Below are 22,992 nucleotides of genomic sequence, written 5' to 3'. Positions count from 1 at the left end.
AGAGATGTAATGGTCCTATCATCGTCAACCCATATCCGTTTGTGGTCAAAGTGTCGAGTTACAATTCGTTGAAACAAAATGTATGTTTTAAAAAAATTGTTTCAAGTATCTCTCGTCACGCGTTACGGTACGTAAAACTCATGACGCAATCGTGTAAGACAGTTGGAGCATCATCGTGTATAATTCTCACGATAGCTACTCTCTTACATAGCATAATCGCGATACGCAACGCGAGCACATTACTTTCTCTCAACATAGTTATTATTACGTAGAAGAAAACGTAATACTTACTGTAAACTGCCATTGACACTGCGATATATGTAATAATATGCACGAGCATTAATCGCTCTTGAGAAAATTAACAATGGATCACTCTTTTCACGCATGTGCGTATGCATACCCAGTCGACACCATTATATATTTATTAAAAAATATTTAATAGCTATAAGTTTCAATATCACATTTTATGTAACGTGAAAGTTGCATCAACATTGTAGTTGTATTATAATTTTGTCCTTTTTCAAAAGTAACAATGATGATATATTTATAATTACTCTTTTGTATAACGACTGTAATGTCGATATAGTTTCAATATTTCAATTCTATTTATTGAAGCATCACGTATTTGTTAAGTAAATAATATGTAGCATTTGCAAATTCTCTGGCAAAAAAAGTATGTTTTTTAAAGCGTTTGTGAAATGAAAATTTAAACATGAAATTGTTTATGAGATGTTCACAACTGTTTGATAAAATGTTATAAATGTTTGAGGAATATTTTATGAAAAGTGTTTTATATTTTCTAAATGTTGCAAATGTTTAAAGGGTATTTTATAAAACAGCCTTTGAACATTTGCTACATTCTAAAAACATACAATACCTTTCGAACGTTTATCAAACAGTCGTGAACATCTCATAAACAATTTGACGTTTAAATTTCCATTTCATAAACACTCGAATAAATGTTTTAAAACTCCAATTAAACATCTACTCAACAGTTAAGCAAACATTTTATAAACATGTAATTTTCGTCATTTCGTTCTTTTATATTACATAAAAGAAAGCATTAGGACGCAGTAATTATGATATCACGAAACATTTGTTATATAAAGTATTATTTCCAAATTATATAACAATTACAAATTGTATCGACTGGATATAATGGGCTTATGCGGGTATAACGAGGAGAATCAAATTTTGATTTCACGTTTCTAACGAACGAGCCGATGATGGCAATAATAAAGAACATATGCGTATTACGAATATGTCCACATATACGTATGGACATATATGTATGTATGTGAGCGGAAAAATACACGACTCACCGTTCGATCTATTCCGCCTGCCGTCATGATTAGCAGCGGGCTCGCTTTCCGGGGAAAGGAAGATCCTTCGCAGAAAGATCGCCTCAAATGGTGATTAGCCGCCTTCTCCCAAAAATATGCCAGACGTGAAAGCGACGATATTACGCGGCGTCTCGGCATCTCTACGTTTAAAAATAGATAAGAAAATTTGTTAAAAGATTTGCTTCCTCGCTAGAGAAACGAGATTCGATCGCCAATCAGATTCGAACAAGATTTGCAAGAATCCTAAATCTTAACCTGTGATCGATGCTATACCTTTTTCGCATATACGTCCATACGTGCGCTTCTTTTCACAGCCAATTAATTTTCGGCCGTAATATGCGCAATTGTTCGAGTAATTTCTTGGCTTCTCCCGACTCCCCCGTGATTCACTTGCCATTGGAATTTCGTCGGTTGGTTACTCGTCTCGTGTAGAAGATTAGTAATTACCGTATCAAACGTCGAGTCACGCGTAACGATCGTAAATCGCAAAACAATTACACGCATCGATAGCTTTGTGTAAAACGTCTTTATTAAGTAGAAGAGAAAAAAAGTAGAGAGAACGCGTAAACGCGGCCAACAAACCGACTCATCCCGGGACGCGATCTAAAATGGCGGAACGAGCGGACGCGGACGTCTATTGGCAGCGAGCGAGATAGACGGAGACGGATAGATGGGGCGAAAAAGGGAGAGAAAAGAGAAAAAGAGAGCGCGAGCAGAAGTGGGGATTGGCGGTCCGATTCCAGCGTTCCGCTGGCGCGGCGCGCGGCGCGCGGCGCGCAGCGGCGAAAGACGAGTGACGAGAGACGGACGGGGAGGAATGGCGGGATAGAAGGCGAGCGGCAGACGAGGCAGTGTGTGTGTGGCCAGTCGGTAGCGACGCGTCCCCAGGCGCGCGAGTCGCTCGAGTCGCTGCGATGAATCGGTACAAGCGTGAATCCATGGCGATGGAGGCCACCGCCACCGCCACCGCCACCACCGCGTCGTCGCGCGTCCTAGTGTCCCTCGTCCGCGTTCTCGCCGTGTTCCTCGTGCTTCTGTGGCCGGTGTTGAGCGAGGAGACCACCAGCCTGACCGGCCGTATGCGAGCGATCAGCGAGGACCTGGACCGGCAGCTCAACGAGATAATGGCCTCGCAGGCGCTCAGCTACTCGACGGTCAACACCGTTGGGCTGCCCTACAACGCCACCACCAAGTTCAATCCGAAGGGCATGGGCCAGCTGTACAACGTGACGAATATGTTCATCGACCTGGTGCAGAGCAAGCAGGCGTATCCGGAGGGTGAGTGTGCACTGTGTGCCTTCTCTCTCTCTCTCTCTCTCTCTCTCTCTCTCTCTCTCTCTCTTTCGCGCGCGCGCGCGCCCGCGACGACACGGTGCACCTCTGCCTCTGTCTCAGACACGAGAGATGTCAATGTAGGGGGGCTTTTTGGGGTTAGGGCACGACACGATAGCGCGACGCAGCGTCGTGTATTTTCGTCCTGCCGGTGTGGCGCGCTGGTTACGCCCTGTAACGCGCCGATAACGCGCTGCGCGTCCGAAAAATGGCCGATCTCTCCTTGTTGGTAAACAAGACAGCTGTCAAAGCACCACATCGTTGCACACCGTGTCGGCGTGCGCGCGCGCGCGCGCGCGCGTGTGTCAAGAATCGACGACGCGACGACCAACGTCTCGCTCCACCTCGTCGCGTTTTTTCAATTACCCTCATGGACAGGATTTCGTCTCGCCCAAGTAAAAGCGACCGCGTGCTACGCGCTATTGTTATTTTTTTCCAACAAGACACTATGAGATATTTTCAATGATGAAATGCGCGTTTGAAAAGGAATGGCGTTAGAACGACAAAGAACAAGTATAACGGACTTGACAAAAGGCTTTTCCATCAAAGGATTGCACTTAATTTCGCGTGATTGCCTGGCCCTGAAAAGCCATCAACGAGTCGCAAGAGACCGCACTTTGCTAATGAGCTTCAACGCGAACCCACCTTTAGAAGCGGACGCGTCCATCGTGCGTGCGAGGTCGACGGATTTACGCGTCAAGGTCGCCAAATCGAAGCGGCACGGGATCACCATCTGATACGAGCAATCGAGTGATTGCCTTTACCTTTAAAATACATATAGATATATGTATTTTATATATGACGAATATAAATTTAAAAATGAAGACACTCTAAGCACTAATTTTATCTCGGTGATTCGATGTTTTTATAATTCTGTTTACAATTTAGACGGAGAAAAAAGTCAATTAAAATTAGCGATGTCGTAAGATTCCTATTTTCTCATCTACGATTTGAATTACAATACAAAAAAAAATTATATGCCTTGTGTACAAAAATGCATACATAAATGTACTTTTTCATACTACTTTCTGTGCTACTGTTTATATTTGTGATAGCACAGAATAAAACATATTGCAAATTTATTTTTATGCTCTGCCTTTGTTAAAAGCACTGTAAAAAGTATGTAAAATTATATGAATAGTAAGTGTACGATCCATAATAATGGAAGTGTATACATTCATTGTTATGAATTGTACACTTACTATTCAGACAATTTTACATATTTTTTTACGGACTTACGGTCCGCATTTAATAAACGCAGAATAAGATCATTTTACACTTGTAATTTTACATTTTCTACAGCGTGTATATACTCCACATTTTCGGCAAAAAACATGAAACGGTTAATCAAAATTTATGAATTCGCAAACCTAAAAAATATCTTGGATATTTTACTAATATTCGTCATCCAACACGTGTGATGGTATGTAAAAAAATTTATTTCAACGCACAGCGTTATAGGAAAAAAATTCGCATAACTTGTCTCGTTTCTGACGTCATAATTTAATGTGAGGAAAATGGTAGGAGCCTTAAATGATGAACGGAGGGATCGCGAGTTACGATCTGATCGCGAATGCGACGTACAAACGAAAAATAATGGCATCGTATTCCGTAATAAGAGAGCTTACGTGCTTACGCGTTTACAAAAATTTTGCAGAATTTTAAATTGCTGAATTTTAACGTTGCAGACCTTGCGCGTGGAATATTAAAAGAAAAAGAAGTTAATCTCCCACATTTAATTACAGTTATCACGTATAACGCCGCTAAAAGATAAATATCAATCGCGTTGTATATTAAAAAAAAAAATTAAAAGAAAAATAAAAGAAATGGTTTTTTATTCACACGAGTCATCCAATATTTATGTTACAAATTTATTTTTGCAAGCAAATGTTTTTATCGGCGAATCTTGCCTTTCCGACTTGTAAATGAATTTACGCCAAGTTCCAACTGTATCCTTGTCTTCTCCTAGGAAATATTTCTACAAATCGCATTTGGGTCTAGCGATAAGATTATGCGATATTATGCGTACCGCTTTTACATTTCGCTCCGATCGAATTTACGCAATTGTCTATCCTTGGTTAATCTCGTTCAATGTAATTCACAATCAATGAAGTTATATGAATGAAAAAATATTCGCATTGAATATTTTTACATTCAAATTGATATACAATACAAAGGTTGGCACAGACTTTTCGCGCGTGATTCGTTTGACCAGCAGGATTTTTCAGGATAAATTGAGATACTCTGATAAATTGAGATTTTAATTTTGGAAATTTGCTTTTTTTAAATTGAAGTAATGATAAATGAAGTAAAGTTCCCGTATGCATACACTTATACACTGGGACATTTAATTTTACTACTTTGTGTTATTTGTGTTATCAGAAACTCATAAATTATATATGTAACAGGTTTTACGTTATATACGTATCAGCTTTAAAGTCATCCAATCACGCCCGAGCAGCCCGAGGTTTTTCGCTACGTCACTAATTACACGATAATTATTGTGAAAAATACGAGAGCGTATTAGATTCGTTAATGATATCGTTCGAAGATGAAATTAGCCATCTACTTCTACGGCTTGTGTGTATAGTAAAGAAAGGAGGAAAAATAGTCCCGTAATATTTAGCAAAGGCTTTCCGCACGGCGTGCGGCGTGCGGCGTGCGGCGTGCGGCGCGCGGCGCGGCATGGAGGTTCGTTAAAAACTCCGATAACTCCGTGAACTACGCGGATCATTGACCCCCCAGGCGCAATATAACGTAGGAGCGTGTATATATCGCGTCTAGCAGGAAGTTGATAGCGAGAGAGAGCACGTCATCGTCCGATCATCACCCTTGCCATTCGAATGATTCGCCAGCAGGACTCTCCGGTCGCGATTTTCCTTGAAAGCATATCCTGTTTAATATTTATTTTAGAAATTAATCATAAATATTTCAGAAAGTTGAGAAAGTAGGATTTTGAGCATTCGGGCAATATCTACGTATCAATGTCGGAATAACGTCGAAATGTTCGGCCAATCAGCGTTCATTCAACGACCAGTATACCTACTATTAAATCGGTCTTGGTCCCCTCGCGCCTGTGCGCAGTCTCCGATTTATTTTCAGAATCACGAAACACTCGGAAGTCTGTTGACACGGACCTCTTCGCAACGAGTATCGTTGTGTTTACGCTTCTGTGTTCTTTCCGATGGGGGATGGGGTTTAGAAAGGAGGCGAGATCTCGGAAGTTGTCGTTTTTCAAATTGAAACGTCTCGTCGATCGATCTCAGTTGTTATTCGTTTCATTGTATGTATGTATGTATGTACATACGTATTAATCATTCGTACAAATCATTCATACATATTTCGTAGAATTCATACATATTCGGGATTGAAAGAGACGCAATCTGGATTATGTACAAATGTTGCGGTAAATACGTGTCCGTGAAGTTGGCGCTGCGCTTCGATTTTGCACAATTACGTAGAGGGAGAGAGAGAATAAAGCTGGTAACAATGGAGCAAAGTTTGGATTCGCCACAATATGATCAGCGCTCCGCGACAATCTAATTTCGTCCGAATTTGCGCGACGCGGCGACGAACGGATTTAATGGCACCGGATGCGGTCGAAACTGGAGACGCGTTCGTGTAACTACTAGCTCGGTCCGTATATTATACGGGAGGCTCAGGTGATTCCGAATTATAAATTGTAACGTGACACCGCGTACTGTGTCCGGAACGTCCGCGTCCGCGGAAATTACGCCACGCCCGCCCGCTCGCGCCGCGGCGGAATTGGATTTCGATAGTCGCGATTGCGGCGATTGCGGTGATTGCGGCAATTGCGCTGGCGACGATCGTTTCTTTGGGATGATGTTGCTTCTTTTGGAAGTTCGTGCTTGGTTCGCGCGCACCGCGATCATCGAGTAACGGCACCTTTAACAGTACGGATTATTCCAAACGTCCAACTGACGCTTCTCTTATCGCTTCATTACGTGCTCGACGATCGACGAGAAGCGGAACTGACGCGATGTTATCGAGTCGGGAGTTGCATATCTCGGCAGCGATCCAATGTCGCCTTTAACCATTGCACGTTTAATCCATTGTACTATACTGATTTTTGTCATTATTGCCATTTTCGCATCATTGCGATGCGTCGTAATCGTCGTACATTTTAATATCTTTAATATATTTCGACTATTTTGAGGGGGAAAGATGTGACTGATCTTAATCTTAATTATATAGATTTTTTAATTATGTTATTCTAATTAAAAAATATTAATGTAGGCACGAGGCATTAAATAGCATACATTAAATAGCCTCTGTTAAATAGACACGATGCATTTCATCGAATACTCCTCCGCATAGTTTCGCAGTCTCGAAATAGGACGCTTCTGTCTCTCTTTATTATTAGCCTTCGCTTCCATCTATAATAGTATGTACCTAGTAGACTCATTAACGAAGCGACGCTCGATGATTTTTTGTTGCGGTAGCGGTTCAATCGGACGTACCTGTACTTCCTTACTAGATTAAAATGAAATCGAAACTTCGAAAGCGACATTTCGAAGTTTTGATTTTGTCATTTGTCGCATACGCGAATACAAAGATGGTAATAAAATTTTATAATGTTGATTGAACGAACAATAATCGAATGATGTCTCGCCTTTAAAAATTACCGAACCACTCGAGGACAGCTGATATCGAATAAGCAGCGCTACTAAACTGTCGAGTAATGTATTAATGCATCACAGTTTTATCGGTGAAGATGTCAAGATTTGATTCGCGGATCGGCCGAAAGCTCGTTAAGACGACACGCGTCGTTTGCTGCACAAGTTTATTACGTATAGCGTTCACATTAATTTCCCGTTCAACGACGGATGATTTACGGTGTCGGGTGAGTCTCGTTCCGGCAGTCACGCGACGGTCGATATTATTTTATTAGCGCTTTCCGCGAAAAAAAAGCGTCGTGTTTAGAACCCCGTCAACCGACTACATATCGATTTCGTCGGCACAAAGGCTGTCTGTCATCCGTTTCCTCTCCCGGAATAGAGAAGCGAACTGATTTGAGAAGGAGAGAAGAGTGAACACAAAGCGGAGACATTCGCGCGATTTCAGGGTGTCCTTGTACATTAATCTTTCGCTCGATTATCTAGCTCAGTTGCCTCTCGTTCTTTCGGAACAGTCCATGTGACACGTCTCCCTTCGATATATAATTTTATATTGAATTACAAATTTATTATTGATATTTTCTGGCATATTCGCTGCGTACATTGAAATTGTACTATTGTTTTGAATTATGAATTTTTGTGAAATAAACGGCTGTCTACCAAATATAAAGTTGCGTTATCGTGATTAGATATTTGTATCTGTGTCGGCAGATTTATTATCAAACTAATTGGAGTTTTTACACACACACACTCTCTCTCTCTCTCTCTCTCTTTCTCTCTCTCTCTATATATATATATATATATATATATATATAGCGTTATTACAATGCTTGACAAAAAAAAATATTTGTCAAAATTTTTGAAATCACTATTTTTTACTGTAAGCAACAACGATGAGTAAAAATGTGATCGGATAAAATGCAATAAAATAAAACAAGGAAATCCTTGTGTACCTCTTTGAGTATTATCATCGAAAATTATTTCTTTTGTAAACACGCTACAGTACATGTATATACTATAACGCATTGCAGTGATAAATGCGAAAATTTGGAAGCATTATCCAGTTGCCGAAATTTGGCTTATCTCTTTTTGCTTCGTCGAATACGTTACCACACGATGCTCAAATAGGTACTCAAATAATGACATTGTTCCAGATTAACTATAGTATAAATGTTTGTACTCCTGCTGAAAGAACCTTCAATGTTGAAAAAAAAGTGACGTTTGTCCACTGCATGCAAATTGCAAGTACATCGTGAGAAGCGCGCATTTACAAGTTCAGTCCATGTAGAACAACCTAGACTTGGGAGAATTCTTTTTGCCCTTCTTTTCTTTCAAGTTCTCCATATAATGTAAGATTCATCAGTTTCAATTATTTAAAAAAAGAATTTATTTTTCTTTTTTCTTACAATACTTACTTAATTGTAATTTACAATTATATATGTGTGGTTGTACGTGTACAAGTACCGAGGAACTGCCTCTGCAGTTCTCGAGATCCTTATTTATATCCCTGTGCCATTACGCATTTCCACCTTTTTGAGCATTCCTTAAAATGATATAAACACTTTTATCGAAGATAATAATCTTTTGAAAGTAGTAGGTTATCTAATCGAGCAACGGAAAATGCTCCAATAATGGAAATTAGAGTTTTAAGGGGAGTAGGTGGCCGCTGCTCACAATAAAAAGAACAAGTATTAATATTATAAATTTTTTGCTTTGACGTAATATAATCGATTATTAAAAAAAAATTCTTAATTAAAAAACAAAAACTTGGGCATTTTGTATGTACGCGGACAACCGCTGTGTGTAAAAACGTTTTGAAATGCATCGCGTTGTGTTGTTTGCACTGTAAACATACGTTCGCACGATTTCTAAATGCTTCAATAAGTTTACCGTAAAACGTGACTGCTTTTACGTTTTAAACTACTTGGACAAACAGTCAAGGTGGACAAAATGTCACTGTTCGGTAAACAATGCGATAAGGATTTTAGGAACGTGAGCGGAGTTCTCGACTATAAAATGTTCAATCATACGCGAACGTTTTGTACGTACAACCAAATTTGTCCAATATTCAGATTTGATTTTTTATCTCTTATATAAAAAAAAACAATGCATACAATGAAAATAACAATTTATTTTGAGAACAAAACATTATTTTATCAATATTATTTTTTACATGCTGTACTCTTACGTCGATTCATTTTTGGTGAGGATTAGCAACCTGTTCGATATGACTCACACATAGGATGTTCTTCCCCCGTATTGTATTACCCAATCAAATAATTCGTCTTGTAATGAAACATATGTGCAATAATGTGATACGCGTGTATGCACGCGATGCTTCGAATGCATCAATCAATCTTTACACTACATACAAGATGAACGAACGCAAACATAAGAATAGATAGCAAAGTCTTTTTATTTTCAATCACATTAAATAATTTTTGAAATTAAATTCTTACAATTAATGGAAGGAAACTGGAAAAATGACGAGAGTCGAGAAATTGGCGAAAAAGAAAATAGAGCGATAGCGCTAAGATATATAATATTATTCTTGGTCAACATATCGCGTTGTTTCAGCTCTCTTCTTCCTTTCTATCGTAGGGGCACTCGACGTCGCGTGCTTGAATTCGCGGGTGTGCGACACGCACGGCTGCCCGCATCCGTCGATACAAACGTCGACGTCGACGTCGACGTCGACGTCGACGTCGATGTCGATGTCGATGTCGATGTCGACGCAACGCAACGCAACGACGCGCGCAGAAAGATCCGTCTGAAGCGGCTCGCCGCGGCGGAGAACAAAAGCCTCGTAAATCTCGACATTAGACATGCAAGCTCCACTCTCGCGTATCGCGTATCGCGTATCGGGTCGGTTTACGATACCGCGAGAACACAATGAGGCGGTATATATGCCGTATTACGCCACGTTATATTGGCAATTAATGATTTATTTGCGTTAAATCATTAAACGCTTGTCGCGTTAGGAAATTTACTAGAATTATACCGCATCTTCGGAATGCGGAACCTTTGTGATTCATTCATTAATTTATAACGCTCGTCGTATCTTCTAAACGTTGTATTTATCATCAGGCAGTTTTATAGACGCAGAATGCGTCATATTTTGCAACGCGTGTTGATGAAACACAGAAAGACAGTTATACTCGTAGAACCATATCTCGCTTAAGTAAAATACAATCTTGATACAATTCCATGACGAGCGACAATACGATTATGATAATGTCATCGGATAACGAGAGATAAGATATCAATTGGAAACGTTGATCGCTCCAAGTGCATCGCGCCTTGCTCACATTCGCGGTAATCTCTCCTAATGGACTCTACGCGTTACGTTAGCCGCGGCTAATGTTCTCTCCTCCTCGATGTGCCAAATGCGAGCAGATGTTGCCAGAGATAATTTCCATCCCGTTCAACTAATGTCATCGGAGATGAGACGCAATTTTCTCCGTGGAAAAAAATATCAAGAGACTCTCGTTTCTATACATTCATATCGTACCTGTAATTGATAGAACGCGGATGATGAATCAAACTTACCTGTGATGGTGATCTTGAACCTGATCCGCGTCCGTCAACGGGATTGAAAATTAACTTAATTCAAGACGATTGTTCGCGTAAGCGGAAAAATCGGACGTGAGAGCAGTCACAGCTGCGCGAAAATCTGGGATTTCATTTCCGGCAATGCGCGTTTGGAAACTTCGGAACACACGACGGATGTATTAAAGGTCAAGATCGGTACACGCTAAAACGCGACGCCAAGTCTATCGTATCGGGGCGCCAACGCACGGTCTCATCGGACGATGCCTGCGTTTCCAACTGGCAAGTTACATTGTGTCCGATATTCCAACGAAATTGCAACTTGTAACAACGACGAGAGCGGCTGGTGCCGCAACTGCCGGAAACTGCGTTAACGATCGACAGCCAATCTCGCGCGTATCGTAATATATGTAAACCGTTGAAAACCAAAGCGATTTGTGTCGCAAACTCGCCCGCAACTCGCTACGTGTCGAGACAAAGTACGCATATTCTTTTCTTCCTTTCTTTTTTATGATTGGCCGTTTGTTTCGTTACAAAGCTAAAAATTAAATGATTGTACATTCTCTTGTAATTTTTCAATTTTTTGCGCGAATACATGTATGGGTGCCACATTCTATTTATTCGCGAATAAACATAAAGATCGTTATCGCATGCATTCGCGGCATTGCACTGAAATATAAATTCAGCGAAATTAGAGCACATGCACGCTCTATTACCAATTTCTGCTTGAAAAAAAAAAATTTTTTTTTTGCGAAACGCTTGTAGGAAATTTACAGACATTGATTTATTTGCCGATTGTTTTATCGCTGCGCCGGCGCCGGGTGCAACGAATTATCGTAAATTAGGTGAATTTCGAATGATCTTCGTGGGGACGTATACAATCGGAGGAGATTTTTATGTGTAAATTGTTCGATATACGAGCTGTCTGCCATAAATTCCTTATTTCGACAGATCCTAATTTCGCGTTGTCGCAAAATGTTCAAAGACGAGAACGGAGTGAAATGTTGAGCAAACATTGACATAATTTACTTCGTCAACATCGAATATGTAATTGTGTAAACTGAGGAAAATAAATAATTAATTTAGGTCTGCAAGTCTTGTAATTTTAAAGAAAATAATAAGTACTTTGAGAAGCGATGTAATTTCGATGACTATCGTACCTCTTTCAAATAAAACATGTGTTAACATAGGAGGAAGTATAATTAATAAAATGATTATTAAGTGTAACCTTGCGCTATGCTGAATACCCTAGATAAACGCTTTCTGCAAAATACACAACAAGAATCGTTGCGGTCGAAAGATTCGCCGGCTCGGAGCTCGAGTACATTAACTGGCTTTTAGATAGAAATCTCGCCGGCCTGTTCGATGTATAGATTCGGTTTCCAGGTCAAGCACAAGGTACAAACGAAGCGTAAGACTCGTAAGACCTAATTCTTTTGCGATACTAATCGTATAACGTTAAGAAATTATGACTGTAATTTGGTCAATGAATAGATGACTAGTTGCGAGAAATCTTTCAATTATACAGTTTGAGAAATGAGAATGTTAATACGTGTTCGTTATCGCATTATCGCGACCCTCAAACAACAACAATGCTCACGGTTAATGACTCGAGAGAACATTGTCCTTGGCTGATTCGTCCCTTTCACCCCCTTACTACACACATGTTTGAACGAGCATCTATTTTTCATTTACGCGCTAGCGAATCGGTATCCGACCATTTTATGGACGCTCCGTAGCATCTCTATTAACGGACAAAGCCCTATTTTAGCATTCTTCTGTAGAAAGTCTGCGGGAATGGAAGGTAACAACTTGAATTTATTTTGCGCTTACTAATCGAGTTAATCGTTCAAGTTGCTCAACATTTTTTAACGCATCCCTCGAGTCAGTCCGACGATATCACGACGAGTCGACGTTTTTGTCAAGTCCTGGAAAACGACGCTTGCTACGAAAAGGATTAAAGCTGTAGATATTAATAAATACTATATCAATATATCAATGCGCGTATGCGTCGATACGTGTCGATGCGACCGCGACAGGAGGAATAGACGAAAAGGATGGACGTAAAGGAATTAAGAAATACACACACACACACACACACACACACCTATATATAAATCGGTGTTTAAGGAACAACGACAGCGACATTATTCTCCTTTTACTGAAAACACCATCGATCTGTTCTATTTTCGTAGAAGCTCGCCACTCACACGTATATGTATACACGCCGTAAAAGCGCTCCTCGCACGTACGATAGGCGCGACGTATAACGCAACGAGCGATGCATCAACGTGTCAGAAAGGCACGCCGCACCGCGGTCGTCCGGAATTTACGGAAATACGCATTTCCGTCGTCTACCTGACATTCGCGATGATTCTGTTATTCAGAATTCTGGTAGAAACCCTCTTCTACCCAGAAGGAAAGAAACGACGAATGAGGATGCGCAGGGTGTGTACAGTGGAGATGGAAAATGGAGCCATTGATATAATTCGCGCTTGCACTGCGTGTCTTAAGAAAACGATATCTGATATTTGGTATTGTCGGTGCATCTGGCATTATCGTCAATTTTATCTCTCCAAGTTTGTGTTTCGCGGATCGAGAAGCACGACACGTGTTTCACAGGTGCTACTTGAAGATGAGTTTTTTCTATGTGGAAGCGGCACACGTGTCATCTCCTAACGCCCTAACGTTCCACCATACAGAGAGAAAGAGGGATGTGTAGATATAGATACAGACATATAAAATATCCACGTAGAATTTCGGTTGAAAAGTTCAATGTGCTACTTAATCGTTGGCTGAATGGCGCGAAGCGAAAATGTTTCAAACCCCTATAGATCTGTTGGGTTTGGGTACGTGACCCTTGTATACCGAGTGAAAAGATACTTTTCGACGAAACTGGACTGACGCGTATCCTACAATATTTTACTTGCTGCAAATATACTCCATATTCTCCTCACTTCTGTATGAATGACAAGATTTCTGGTCATTTCGAATAAACGAGTAGGTTGCATTTATTTGTAAGAAAGGAGACAATATATATCTTTCTATATATAGAACTTTCTATATATTTACACAACGGCTATCAACGCGACGCGCGCGGCCCGATGATCTCGTATTCCTCGTATTCCTCGTATTCCTCGTATTCCTCGTATTCTCTCGTGGACGTATTCTCCTCGTTTTCCGCTTAGATCACGCTCACGTATGCTGGTGCGTGAGTCATACTATATGCCACTAACACCATTGGCATATAGGCTAATGATTTTTAGTATTTCGACAATATTCAAAATATATAATGCAATCTGCTTGTAACAAACAATTATGTTTTCAATCATACTACACGCATCTTAATCATTAAGCAAGGAGACATAATTGAGACGAAAGATGACTAAAACTTTGTGTTTTTAGTGTACGGGTGCAAATACAGTTGTGTGCAATTCTCTTACCTTTTCCCTATCTATCGCACGCACGCACGCACATATGTACGCGTACGCGTCGCGTCCATTGTGGTTCACGCATTCTCGCATTCATTAAATCCGCAGTATGTATGTACAATGTCTCTCCTCGGTCGGCACGACAGCAGCTGCGCGCCACTCCACGGAGTGAACAGTTAGGCTAACTCACGCAATAAAGACAATAATATTCTTTCGCCACAATAGAATCTCTCTCTCTCTCTCTCTCTCTCTCTCTCAGCTCGTCGCTCCCGCAATGGAACCATTAACACCGCGGATGTTGGCGCGTGCTACGTTGAGATAAATTATTTTTTTCCATGATACACATACAGTTATGTGAGATACGTAATTCTTTTGATATTACGCTAAATGAATCGAGCCATAATTCGCTTCGCTCAAACTCTCTCCTCGCGGCAAATTCTTTTTCGATAGGAATCGAAGGAGCTGTCCGATGTCCAGTGATTGCTCGCATAAACCGCAGGTGTTATCGAAAATTCCCGTAGGTATGTCGTTTTAACAATTTAACGAACACGGGAATGCTTTCCAAGTTGACTGTACGTCTCATTCCCCTTTTCCAGGTCTGAATTACCATAGAGATTCGTTCATAAAGAAGAATCACCTCTCGTCCTCTTCTCCTCGCTTCTATAGAGAAGAAGACTCGAAGATAATCTCTTTGAAAGAGAAGAAGTGCGCCGATTATTGCGGCGAGGGATATTTCCGGCGGCGAGTGAGAAAGAAAGCTCATATCCATGTGCCGATGTGCACCCGCGCCGGGATGTGATCGTCGCCGCGTCGTGCCGTACATCGTTTACATGCTTCAGATAATATTCTTCTCTTCGTCACAACTATTCCTTTGAGGCATGTGTCGCGATTCAGTTCTTCAACGCGTCTTTATTTCGTCTTCGCCCGATCGAGTACACCCGGTATGTTACTATTGAAAAATTTGACCCGAGGTTAAAAGTGTGCGTGATCCACAGGAAGCACTTTGGTGGCGTTGACCACGCGTCTCGCCGCGCCTGCAGACGCGTTCGAACAGGTATAGATTTCCCTGTTTCATCTCTGTTTCATCCCGAAATAAATCAATTTATTATCTTGCTCGTTTTTCTCAATATTACTATGGTAGAGAAGTAGAGATAAGAGAAATTTTGTAATTCGTTGACGTGTCTGCTGCGACATTGAAAACTGCTGCGACGCTCCGAGGATAATCGGATTTCGCCTACCATCTTGAGAGGGGATACGTCCTGAAAGGTTTCCGAGTGCGTCTCGGAATTGATTTACTCGTTTAGCCTCGCTCGAGAGATTCCTTCGCGCGAACGTCTCGATCTATTACCGCGGTTCGAGAGAGGATTCTCGCGAACACCGACGCGACGCGAAATTTCGATCGTTTTCGCGAGCAGCTAACGGTGGCTGCTCGCGTCTGGTTCGCCTCGCGTCACGATCCTTTTGTTAATTACGACCCGATCGTTACGAATGTTCGTCTTTTGCTCTCGACACCTCTCGACGACGACGACGACTGCGACATCCGTACTCGTTACCGCGGCGCGGCGCGGCGCGGCGCGGCGAGTATATGCGTTTATAATTGCGCATATAAAGGCGGCCTTATACGGGGTGTACCGATGGGAATCCGATTCTCGGCGTTCATGGGAACGGCGAGATACTATAAGTTTTTACCAGGACTCGCGTGTGCGACATTCAAGTTCCGTCCTCGTCGAGGCAAAGTAACGCGGAGGTGTAGAGTCCCGGAGATTCGATATTAAATAGGAATTAAAATCCTTTGTAGAACAGATCTTACAGATATCTATAAATCCATTCGCCATTGTTCTCCGGAAAAAATAGCGGACACGGTGCACCCCTATCTTTCTCTCTCCTGAGGCCCTTAAGTTTCTTGCCACAACATTCATCGCCTACGAAATCCTCATGGAGATAAGGTAAACTCGCGAATTTCTATATTATTCACCAAACCGCTCCTCCTCGCAGGCAGGTCAGAGTTGTTTACTGGTTTACTCGATACTGAGACTTTCACGTACGAGAGATTGTGCCTCTGTTGGCTGCGACCTGCCGTCCGTAATAGTGAAACTCCGAGGTTCAAGGACGTAACAAGATGGATGTTTTATCGATAAATGTATTGGATTATCTATAAAATAGCGTAAAACGTCATATTCTTAACGTAAGGCGTGACAATTAATTAGATGATAATTCGCCTCATAAATTTCTCTCGAAGACGAGCTATAAATCGTTTCGTTCGTCTTTGCCGCGACATCCTACGTTCTTTTCTCGGTATGAGAACGCTACACCGCAGACGAGGGTAAAGACCATTTATTACTGCTATCGTATTATCGTCACGTGACGTGCATCCTTTCGGTATCGCTCTCTCGCAACGCCTGCTATATTTCACATTCGCGTCTCGTCAACCCTCCCGCATGACGTTTCGCGCTCACAATGGCAGGAAATTAATACGTACCCTCTATGCGGGAATCCTTGAATAAAGACAAACGCAAGAGCTCATTACGTGGTCGGGGAAATCCCGGAGCAGCCGCCGTGAACAACGGAAACCGCGGGGAACAATTCCTGTTTAAACGGAACGCACGTCCGGAGATAAGAATCCCGCGAGATTTCGGGGATAAGCTCGATTATCCAGTTTTTACGACGCTCTCGGCGTACGACCCATTAAACGATCGCTCGATCAAAATATTGAAAAGAAAATTGAAAAATTATTTTCAAATTTATACGAATTAATGCTTACTTTTTTCATAATCTTTTATCATTTATCTTATCGATATTATTATTAGATTAATATCGCTATTTTTTTAGATAAGATATAAATGAGTAATATATTTAAAAAGTCATTGTGCAATCTAGGGAATAAAAAAAAATATATTATGTAATTAATTTTTCCATGTCTTTTTTCATTTTTTTTTGCAAAAAAATTGAATCCGACAAAAAGTTGATCGCTCTACAGATGCGTTCTCGATTCGACACATGTACTCACAAACTTTGACTTTTCCTCCTACGCTCTTCGGTTCCAATTAAACCCAAGTTAATCCCGCGCGTCGATGGAGCATGCACTCGACAACTCATTAATTTAATGCATAATTTATTATTGGCTCTCGATAGCAACGCACAATGCTCGCACTATAACATACTCGTACGGTTTACATTCAATGAAAACGGCGCCGGAAGTGCTCACAGGTGAGTTTTCGGACCGAGAACTTGTGGAAGGCTTAATTATTTGACCTGTTGTTGTTGTTCGGCACTCTGATACACGGCGGAAAGTCAACGATACTCGTTCGATATATTTGCAATAAAAGTCATTCATTTCGCGCTTCAGAGCTCTTGGCGAGAAATGATTCTATCTAAAATTACACGTGTTAAAATCGAAGAGATCGTTGGCGTTTCGGTATTTTAACATTCATGAGATTAGTCGGTTCTTAATAATATCTGCAATTAAGATTGGCGCAACACACTTAATAGGTATATGCACAATGCGAACGTTTTTATATGCATACGCAGCATTGCACGCTCCGTTATGATTTGCAACTCAAGTCTCTGCGTTTGCAACACAGTTTCAAAAATACGGCCGTATATTTATTCCCTTATCCTTGCATACGTCGTATTGATCTCTTGCACTCTCGTAATATTTGAATCCAGTTAATATCTCCGGCAACGCCTAAGAGCACGGACAGTACAGAATGAAAGAAAACAGTTACGAGATGCGTACAGTCACTAATTATGACTGCGTTCGCAATCCCTGCAATTTCATTTTTTATTATAAATTTCGATTCACCGATCGTGCGTTTCTGTTATAATCTATTATCGTGGGAACGCACGCGTACCGGCTCAACCGGCTGTCTGACTTGTGTCGCGTGACTGTGCCGGCCTTGTGCACGCGGTGACAAAAGTACCGTAATCGCGACGAGACGCGGAAAAGACACGCGTGAAAATTACTGTTATCCCACAGTATGGATGTACAATGGAGCGCGTATTCGCGTATTCGCGTATTCGAGTATTCGTGTATTCGCGTATTAGCGGCGCCGATCTGCGTCATTCATCTCGTTATCATCCTCTCGCGAACAATTGTCTCGGCCGACGACAATTTTAACGAGTACAAAGTGCAATAACCGGTACAAATCTTGAGCGCGGTTAGCATCTTGTCTTTGGCGATCGACCGCGAGCGTTGGCCAGCTTGAAATCGCAATTTCAGAATAAATTTTATTCCTCCTCAACTACTGCAACCCTACTGCGAGCCATACGTGCAAGCAAGTCCCGGGTCCCGAGTTGTCCTACCTGCTCCATCGAGGATCAATTTCCTAACCAAAAGCTTACTACTTTTAGGGACAGAGTTTTTACAACTCGATAGGCAACAATCGTTGTAAATAATAAGGTTAAGAGAAGACGAAAACAAGTAAAGTCTGAGATGCGTTTCTCCCATCGATTCGTCAATCCCTTTAGCATTGTGTCGAATTCTCTCGAGTCTCAGCTAATTCCCAAAAAAGAGCACCGGCAAGAGAGTCAATTGAGTAGTCGAGTAGCAATTGGGTTGACGCCCGTGACGTGAGTCAACGCCCGTAGAGGAAACGCTACTTGTTTCTGGTGGAGACACAGAAATTGTCTCATTAGAATTGAACCTTGGATTACACTCTGTATTCTTGCATATGCTTTCTCTAATATCCAGTCGGATATTTTTCTACAAACTCTGATAAAAATATACATAAAAAGAATTTTTTTCTATTGACAAATGTTTAAACAAGGCAATATTTCTACAAATCATCGACTCTCATGTTAATACCTTTAATTATTCTCGAGTTAAGAGACAAGATTAAAAATACTTGAAAAAATTATATTAAAATGATATCGCAAAAGGAATTTTTTATTACCAGAGAGAATTATTTATGTGATATAAATAATCCAGATTTCGTTCTACGCGCGTACGCTTGTGTCATCTTCTTTTTCTTCTTTTTTCCCAGAAGGCAATTTTCCATTAAACGTTCGCAGATTAATGGTCGGTACCGTATCGTATGACGTTAGGTTTACCGAGAAAATGCATCATGACGAAATTTAACGATGCGCGATTGTTGCTGTCACCGCGTGTTTTGTTATGGTTATAACGTAAAAATGAACTTGTATGTGTGTATTGATGTCAGACATTAGTTACTCGTCCGTCGGTGCAATTAAGGACACCGAGAAACGTTAATGCGAACGATGATGCTTGTCGTAGCTTCGATAGCGGTTGGAGTCGAATTTACGCGGTCCAGTCTTGATGAACGTCTCAGATGACTCGGATGAATCATCATTTAAAAGAGAATGAATGTACTAGGTGAACGAGTTTTTTTTTTTTTTATCAAAGTGCAATCTAGCTGAAAGGAGTGACAATTGCTTTTATTTAAAAAAAGGAGGGGGATTATTTTGCAGAAATATTAATTTTTTCTCAAATCGTAAGTGAGAGCGAGAGAGAGAGAGAGAGAGAGAGAGAATATGTGTGCGATATGTCGCTATTTACTTCATTCTATGATACATGTTCCCGCCATTAATCATATATCTCGAGTGAAATTCTCGACCTCGCGCTGGTCGACGATTGCGCCTTCGCGACGCGGACACGACTCTGCAATTGCAGTTTTGCAGATGCACGCCACATGGATACGCTTTTCTTTTAGCTCATATCCGTTCTTGCGTCTTGTTCGAAACGAGCAGAAATGGAACAAGACGTAAAAAAAGATGGGCGAGGCTCCTGGAACTCGCGTTTGGCTTTGCTCGCGAGGGGGGAGGGGAAAAAAGAAGAAAGCTCTTTTCTTTTTTGCTGGAAGCTTGAGAAAAGTGTGCAAAGTGTCCCGCTCTTAAAAATAATGAGATGTGTGACCCGCCCGCGCCGTCGCGTCCCTCTTGCGGGTAAACACAGCTCGTGATTCTCGTGAAAAAGCGTCGCCATTGGAGGAAAGTAGTAGAATCTACGATCTGGGACACTGAAATCTTTCGAGCAAGTCTCATCTGGGTCTTACGGTAAGCCGTGGATCATTCAAATACGTATCGCGGTCACCAAATTCTTCTAGTGTCGTTCCTCCTTTTATATATAATTATGTCATCAACTTGGTTAATAATTTTCAATTTACTTTTTGGCTCCTAATCAATGTCGCGCTGCGAAACATCCGCATTGTCACGCCGCATTGTCACACAAGGCAAGCCACACAATGGCTTAGGTTGATTACTAATTTTGCCTCATTCTCTTATTCGCTTAATTGCCCCGATAGATTAGTCTCGGCTGTTGCAGATATTGGCTTTGCAAAAAGCTCCTGAGCGACCTCATTAAGGGAAACTCGTGCGAATAGAAGCTAATGGTATGGTACAGCTAATCGCTATTTAATTGCGTCGCGCAAGTGTTTTCCCATCATTTCCGTTTAACGCTATTCGCCAGTGAAACGAGAATTATCGCGATTAATTAGGTCGCATATCCAATTTCAACAAGTTGCGACATAATACGCATACTTAGGCCATAATAAGCACGTCTCGGGATGTAAGTTCAAGCATAACGTTGTTGGCTCGTTATCTACTATATGCCGAAAGAAGGTAACTTTGATCGGGACGTTCAATCAGAATATTCGATGTACCAATATTTGCCGTGCCGTGACAGGTAATAGATTTCTTCATTAGGATAATGGTGGAAGGCTCCATTGGCATTATCGGCTGGAAAGTCTCGTTTTAAACCGTACCGAGTACCTCGATTATTTCGCGCGATTATTGAGCGATCCGCTTGCGCTGAAAGAAAATTCCCTTATTGTTTAATAATTATTTAGTAATTAATATTGATAACTTGTTTCGTGCAGTTTCATTTCTGATAAAAGAATTACACGCTGCCTGCGTGGATTCTTATAAATAATAATAAAAAAACAAAGAAGGGAAGATTCAGTTTTGTTCCATCATACACGTATAACGAACATTTCTTTGTTAAATTAATTTTTACAAGGCCGGAAAAGGATTCGCGAAAGAGTTTAATCGGGAATTATTGCGCGTACATACATAACGAAACAGTTAAAAGACCGCGACTTAAACTCGCGGTGGCGGTGGTATTAACGTAACCATGGAGGTCAATGACTCGAGGAAATCGATCGAAACCCTTACCTGCACGACAGTGAGTCTGAACCATGAATCGCGCACCAGCTCGCCGCTGCCAGCCTTGTCGATGGAATATTTATCTTGCATCGTTACCGTGTGCACACGCGGATAAGTATCCAAGAGTGGATCCTTTCTTCCGGTCGACGCGGCGACATTGTCAAAAACATATTTTTAATTTTTCGCTTTTACCAACTATACGAAAATACACAGCATTTCTATACGCTCTAATGCATACTGCAAATAGACCGTGCGTCGTATAAAGCATTGAATCTACTCGTAAGTCGTAAACCTAAACGTGGGAGATGGTTTATCGTTCCGAAAGCAGGAACAAGTACCGAGAACCAAGTCGTTTCCTCACAAACGAGGACAAATTCTTAGAGTGGTCGTTTCTCATGTCGAATCGCGCAGCGTCCTAGTTTCGCGAAATTCGGCACGACGCGACGCGGCGACGAGGTGCGCGTGCAGTCTTGTCGAGCGTAACACGTTTCCGGCATATTTCTGTCTATGAATCGATCGTTGAAAATTAATATGCAACCCCGGGGAAGATTCGCTCGGTACCCCACGACTCCGCAACGCGTGTTACGCGCCGTCGGAACGTACTGAAAATATATTTTGCCAATTTTTTCAGCATTGTCCGTGTGTCGATACGTTTGTTCTATCATTCTATCATTCTATTCGCCCAAAGCGTGAACCTAAAGAAACGAACGAACGATTAAGAGAGATGTTTTTTAACGAATTCAAAATTGCTGACAAAAATTTGAGTGAAAATATCAGTTCAATGAATGTAAAAGGTAAAAACTAGGATGGTCGAACGACCATCTTATTTATACAATCTCGACGAAGAGGTGCTTTTTTTTTCTTTTTTCTTTTTATCAGACGGTCATTGACGCGTCGCGCGCCGGCGACGTCACCAACGTCCTTTTCCGCGTCAAAAACGGATTATAGATTTTACTTTCCTCCCTTATAAAACGCATCCCTGCGCTGCCCTGCTTATCATAGCGAGTGCTTTATTTATAAATATACATGGTGGTCAATGAGCTTTAAGAATTTAAATAGCAACCAAATTTTCTTTTGTTCAATTTTAAGCATTGTCGGAAATCGAATTCAATTTTTAGGATAAGGCCAAAATATGGGAGCTATCGTGATATCAAACGATAGCTCAAGTTTTCAACCAACATTCCGTCTGCACGCTCTCTAACGAGTGCAACGTCCATGCAATCACGACCCGTTCTTTCTGTCACTATTATCGCTGCCACTATTATTGCTCTAACGTCGCCGCGTCGTTCTCGAAACCCTCCCCGTGTTCACGATTCATGAAACTTGATTGACAGTGGCCTCCGCTTTGATTCGACGGTCTGCAAACGAGCTGCGCTTTCGAGAGAATCATGGAGATAGGTATAGAGATGTGCAATTCCAATTAGGCGAATATATGGCAGACTCCATTTTGCTAAATTAACCAGAGTGTTCAAAGCTAATATTTTCTTTTGTTGGAATAATTTCAAAATTCTATTAAAATTAATCTACGCATTTTCATCCTTTTTTCTATTTTAATGTCAATACTATAACCTTATTAAAATT

The 22,992-nt window shown here is 41.2% G+C and overlaps 2 protein-coding genes across 9 annotated transcripts in view; one reads left to right on the top strand and one right to left on the bottom strand.

Moving 5' to 3' along the window:
• LOC120356945 overlaps window positions 1-2,128 on the bottom strand; it is a 111,771-nt gene extending 109,643 nt beyond the window's left edge. For both annotated transcript variants that reach the window (XM_039445929.1, XM_039445928.1), the window contains exons 1-2: window positions 1,617-2,128; window positions 1,323-1,483 (exon numbers count right to left, since the gene is read on the bottom strand). In XM_039445929.1, the coding sequence (XP_039301863.1) occupies window positions 1,323-1,483; window positions 1,617-1,740 (285 nt within the window). In that variant the 5' untranslated portion in view covers window positions 1,741-2,128. The remainder of the gene's footprint in view (window positions 1-1,322; window positions 1,484-1,616) is intronic.
• Window positions 2,129-2,185: 57 nt separating this feature from the next.
• Window positions 2,186-22,992, top strand: part of LOC105201336 (prominin-like protein) — a 34,630-nt gene continuing 13,823 nt past the window's right edge. For 5 of the 7 annotated variants that reach the window (XR_005574146.1, XM_039445918.1, XM_039445917.1 and 2 more), the window contains exon 1: window positions 2,186-2,621. Coding sequence is in view for 6 of the 7 variants with exons in the window: in XM_039445918.1 (XP_039301852.1) it covers window positions 2,258-2,621 (364 nt within the window). In the remaining variant the exon portion in view is untranslated. The remainder of the gene's footprint in view (window positions 2,622-22,992) is intronic. The other 2 variants (XM_039445921.1, XM_039445920.1) reach the window with 1 other exon arrangement.

This window comes from Solenopsis invicta, chromosome 2 (genome assembly GCF_016802725.1).
Source record: "Solenopsis invicta isolate M01_SB chromosome 2, UNIL_Sinv_3.0, whole genome shotgun sequence".
In the NCBI taxonomy this organism is placed as follows: Eukaryota; Metazoa; Arthropoda; class Insecta; order Hymenoptera; family Formicidae; genus Solenopsis; species Solenopsis invicta.
This window is presented reverse-complemented; position numbering and strand designations above follow the sequence as displayed.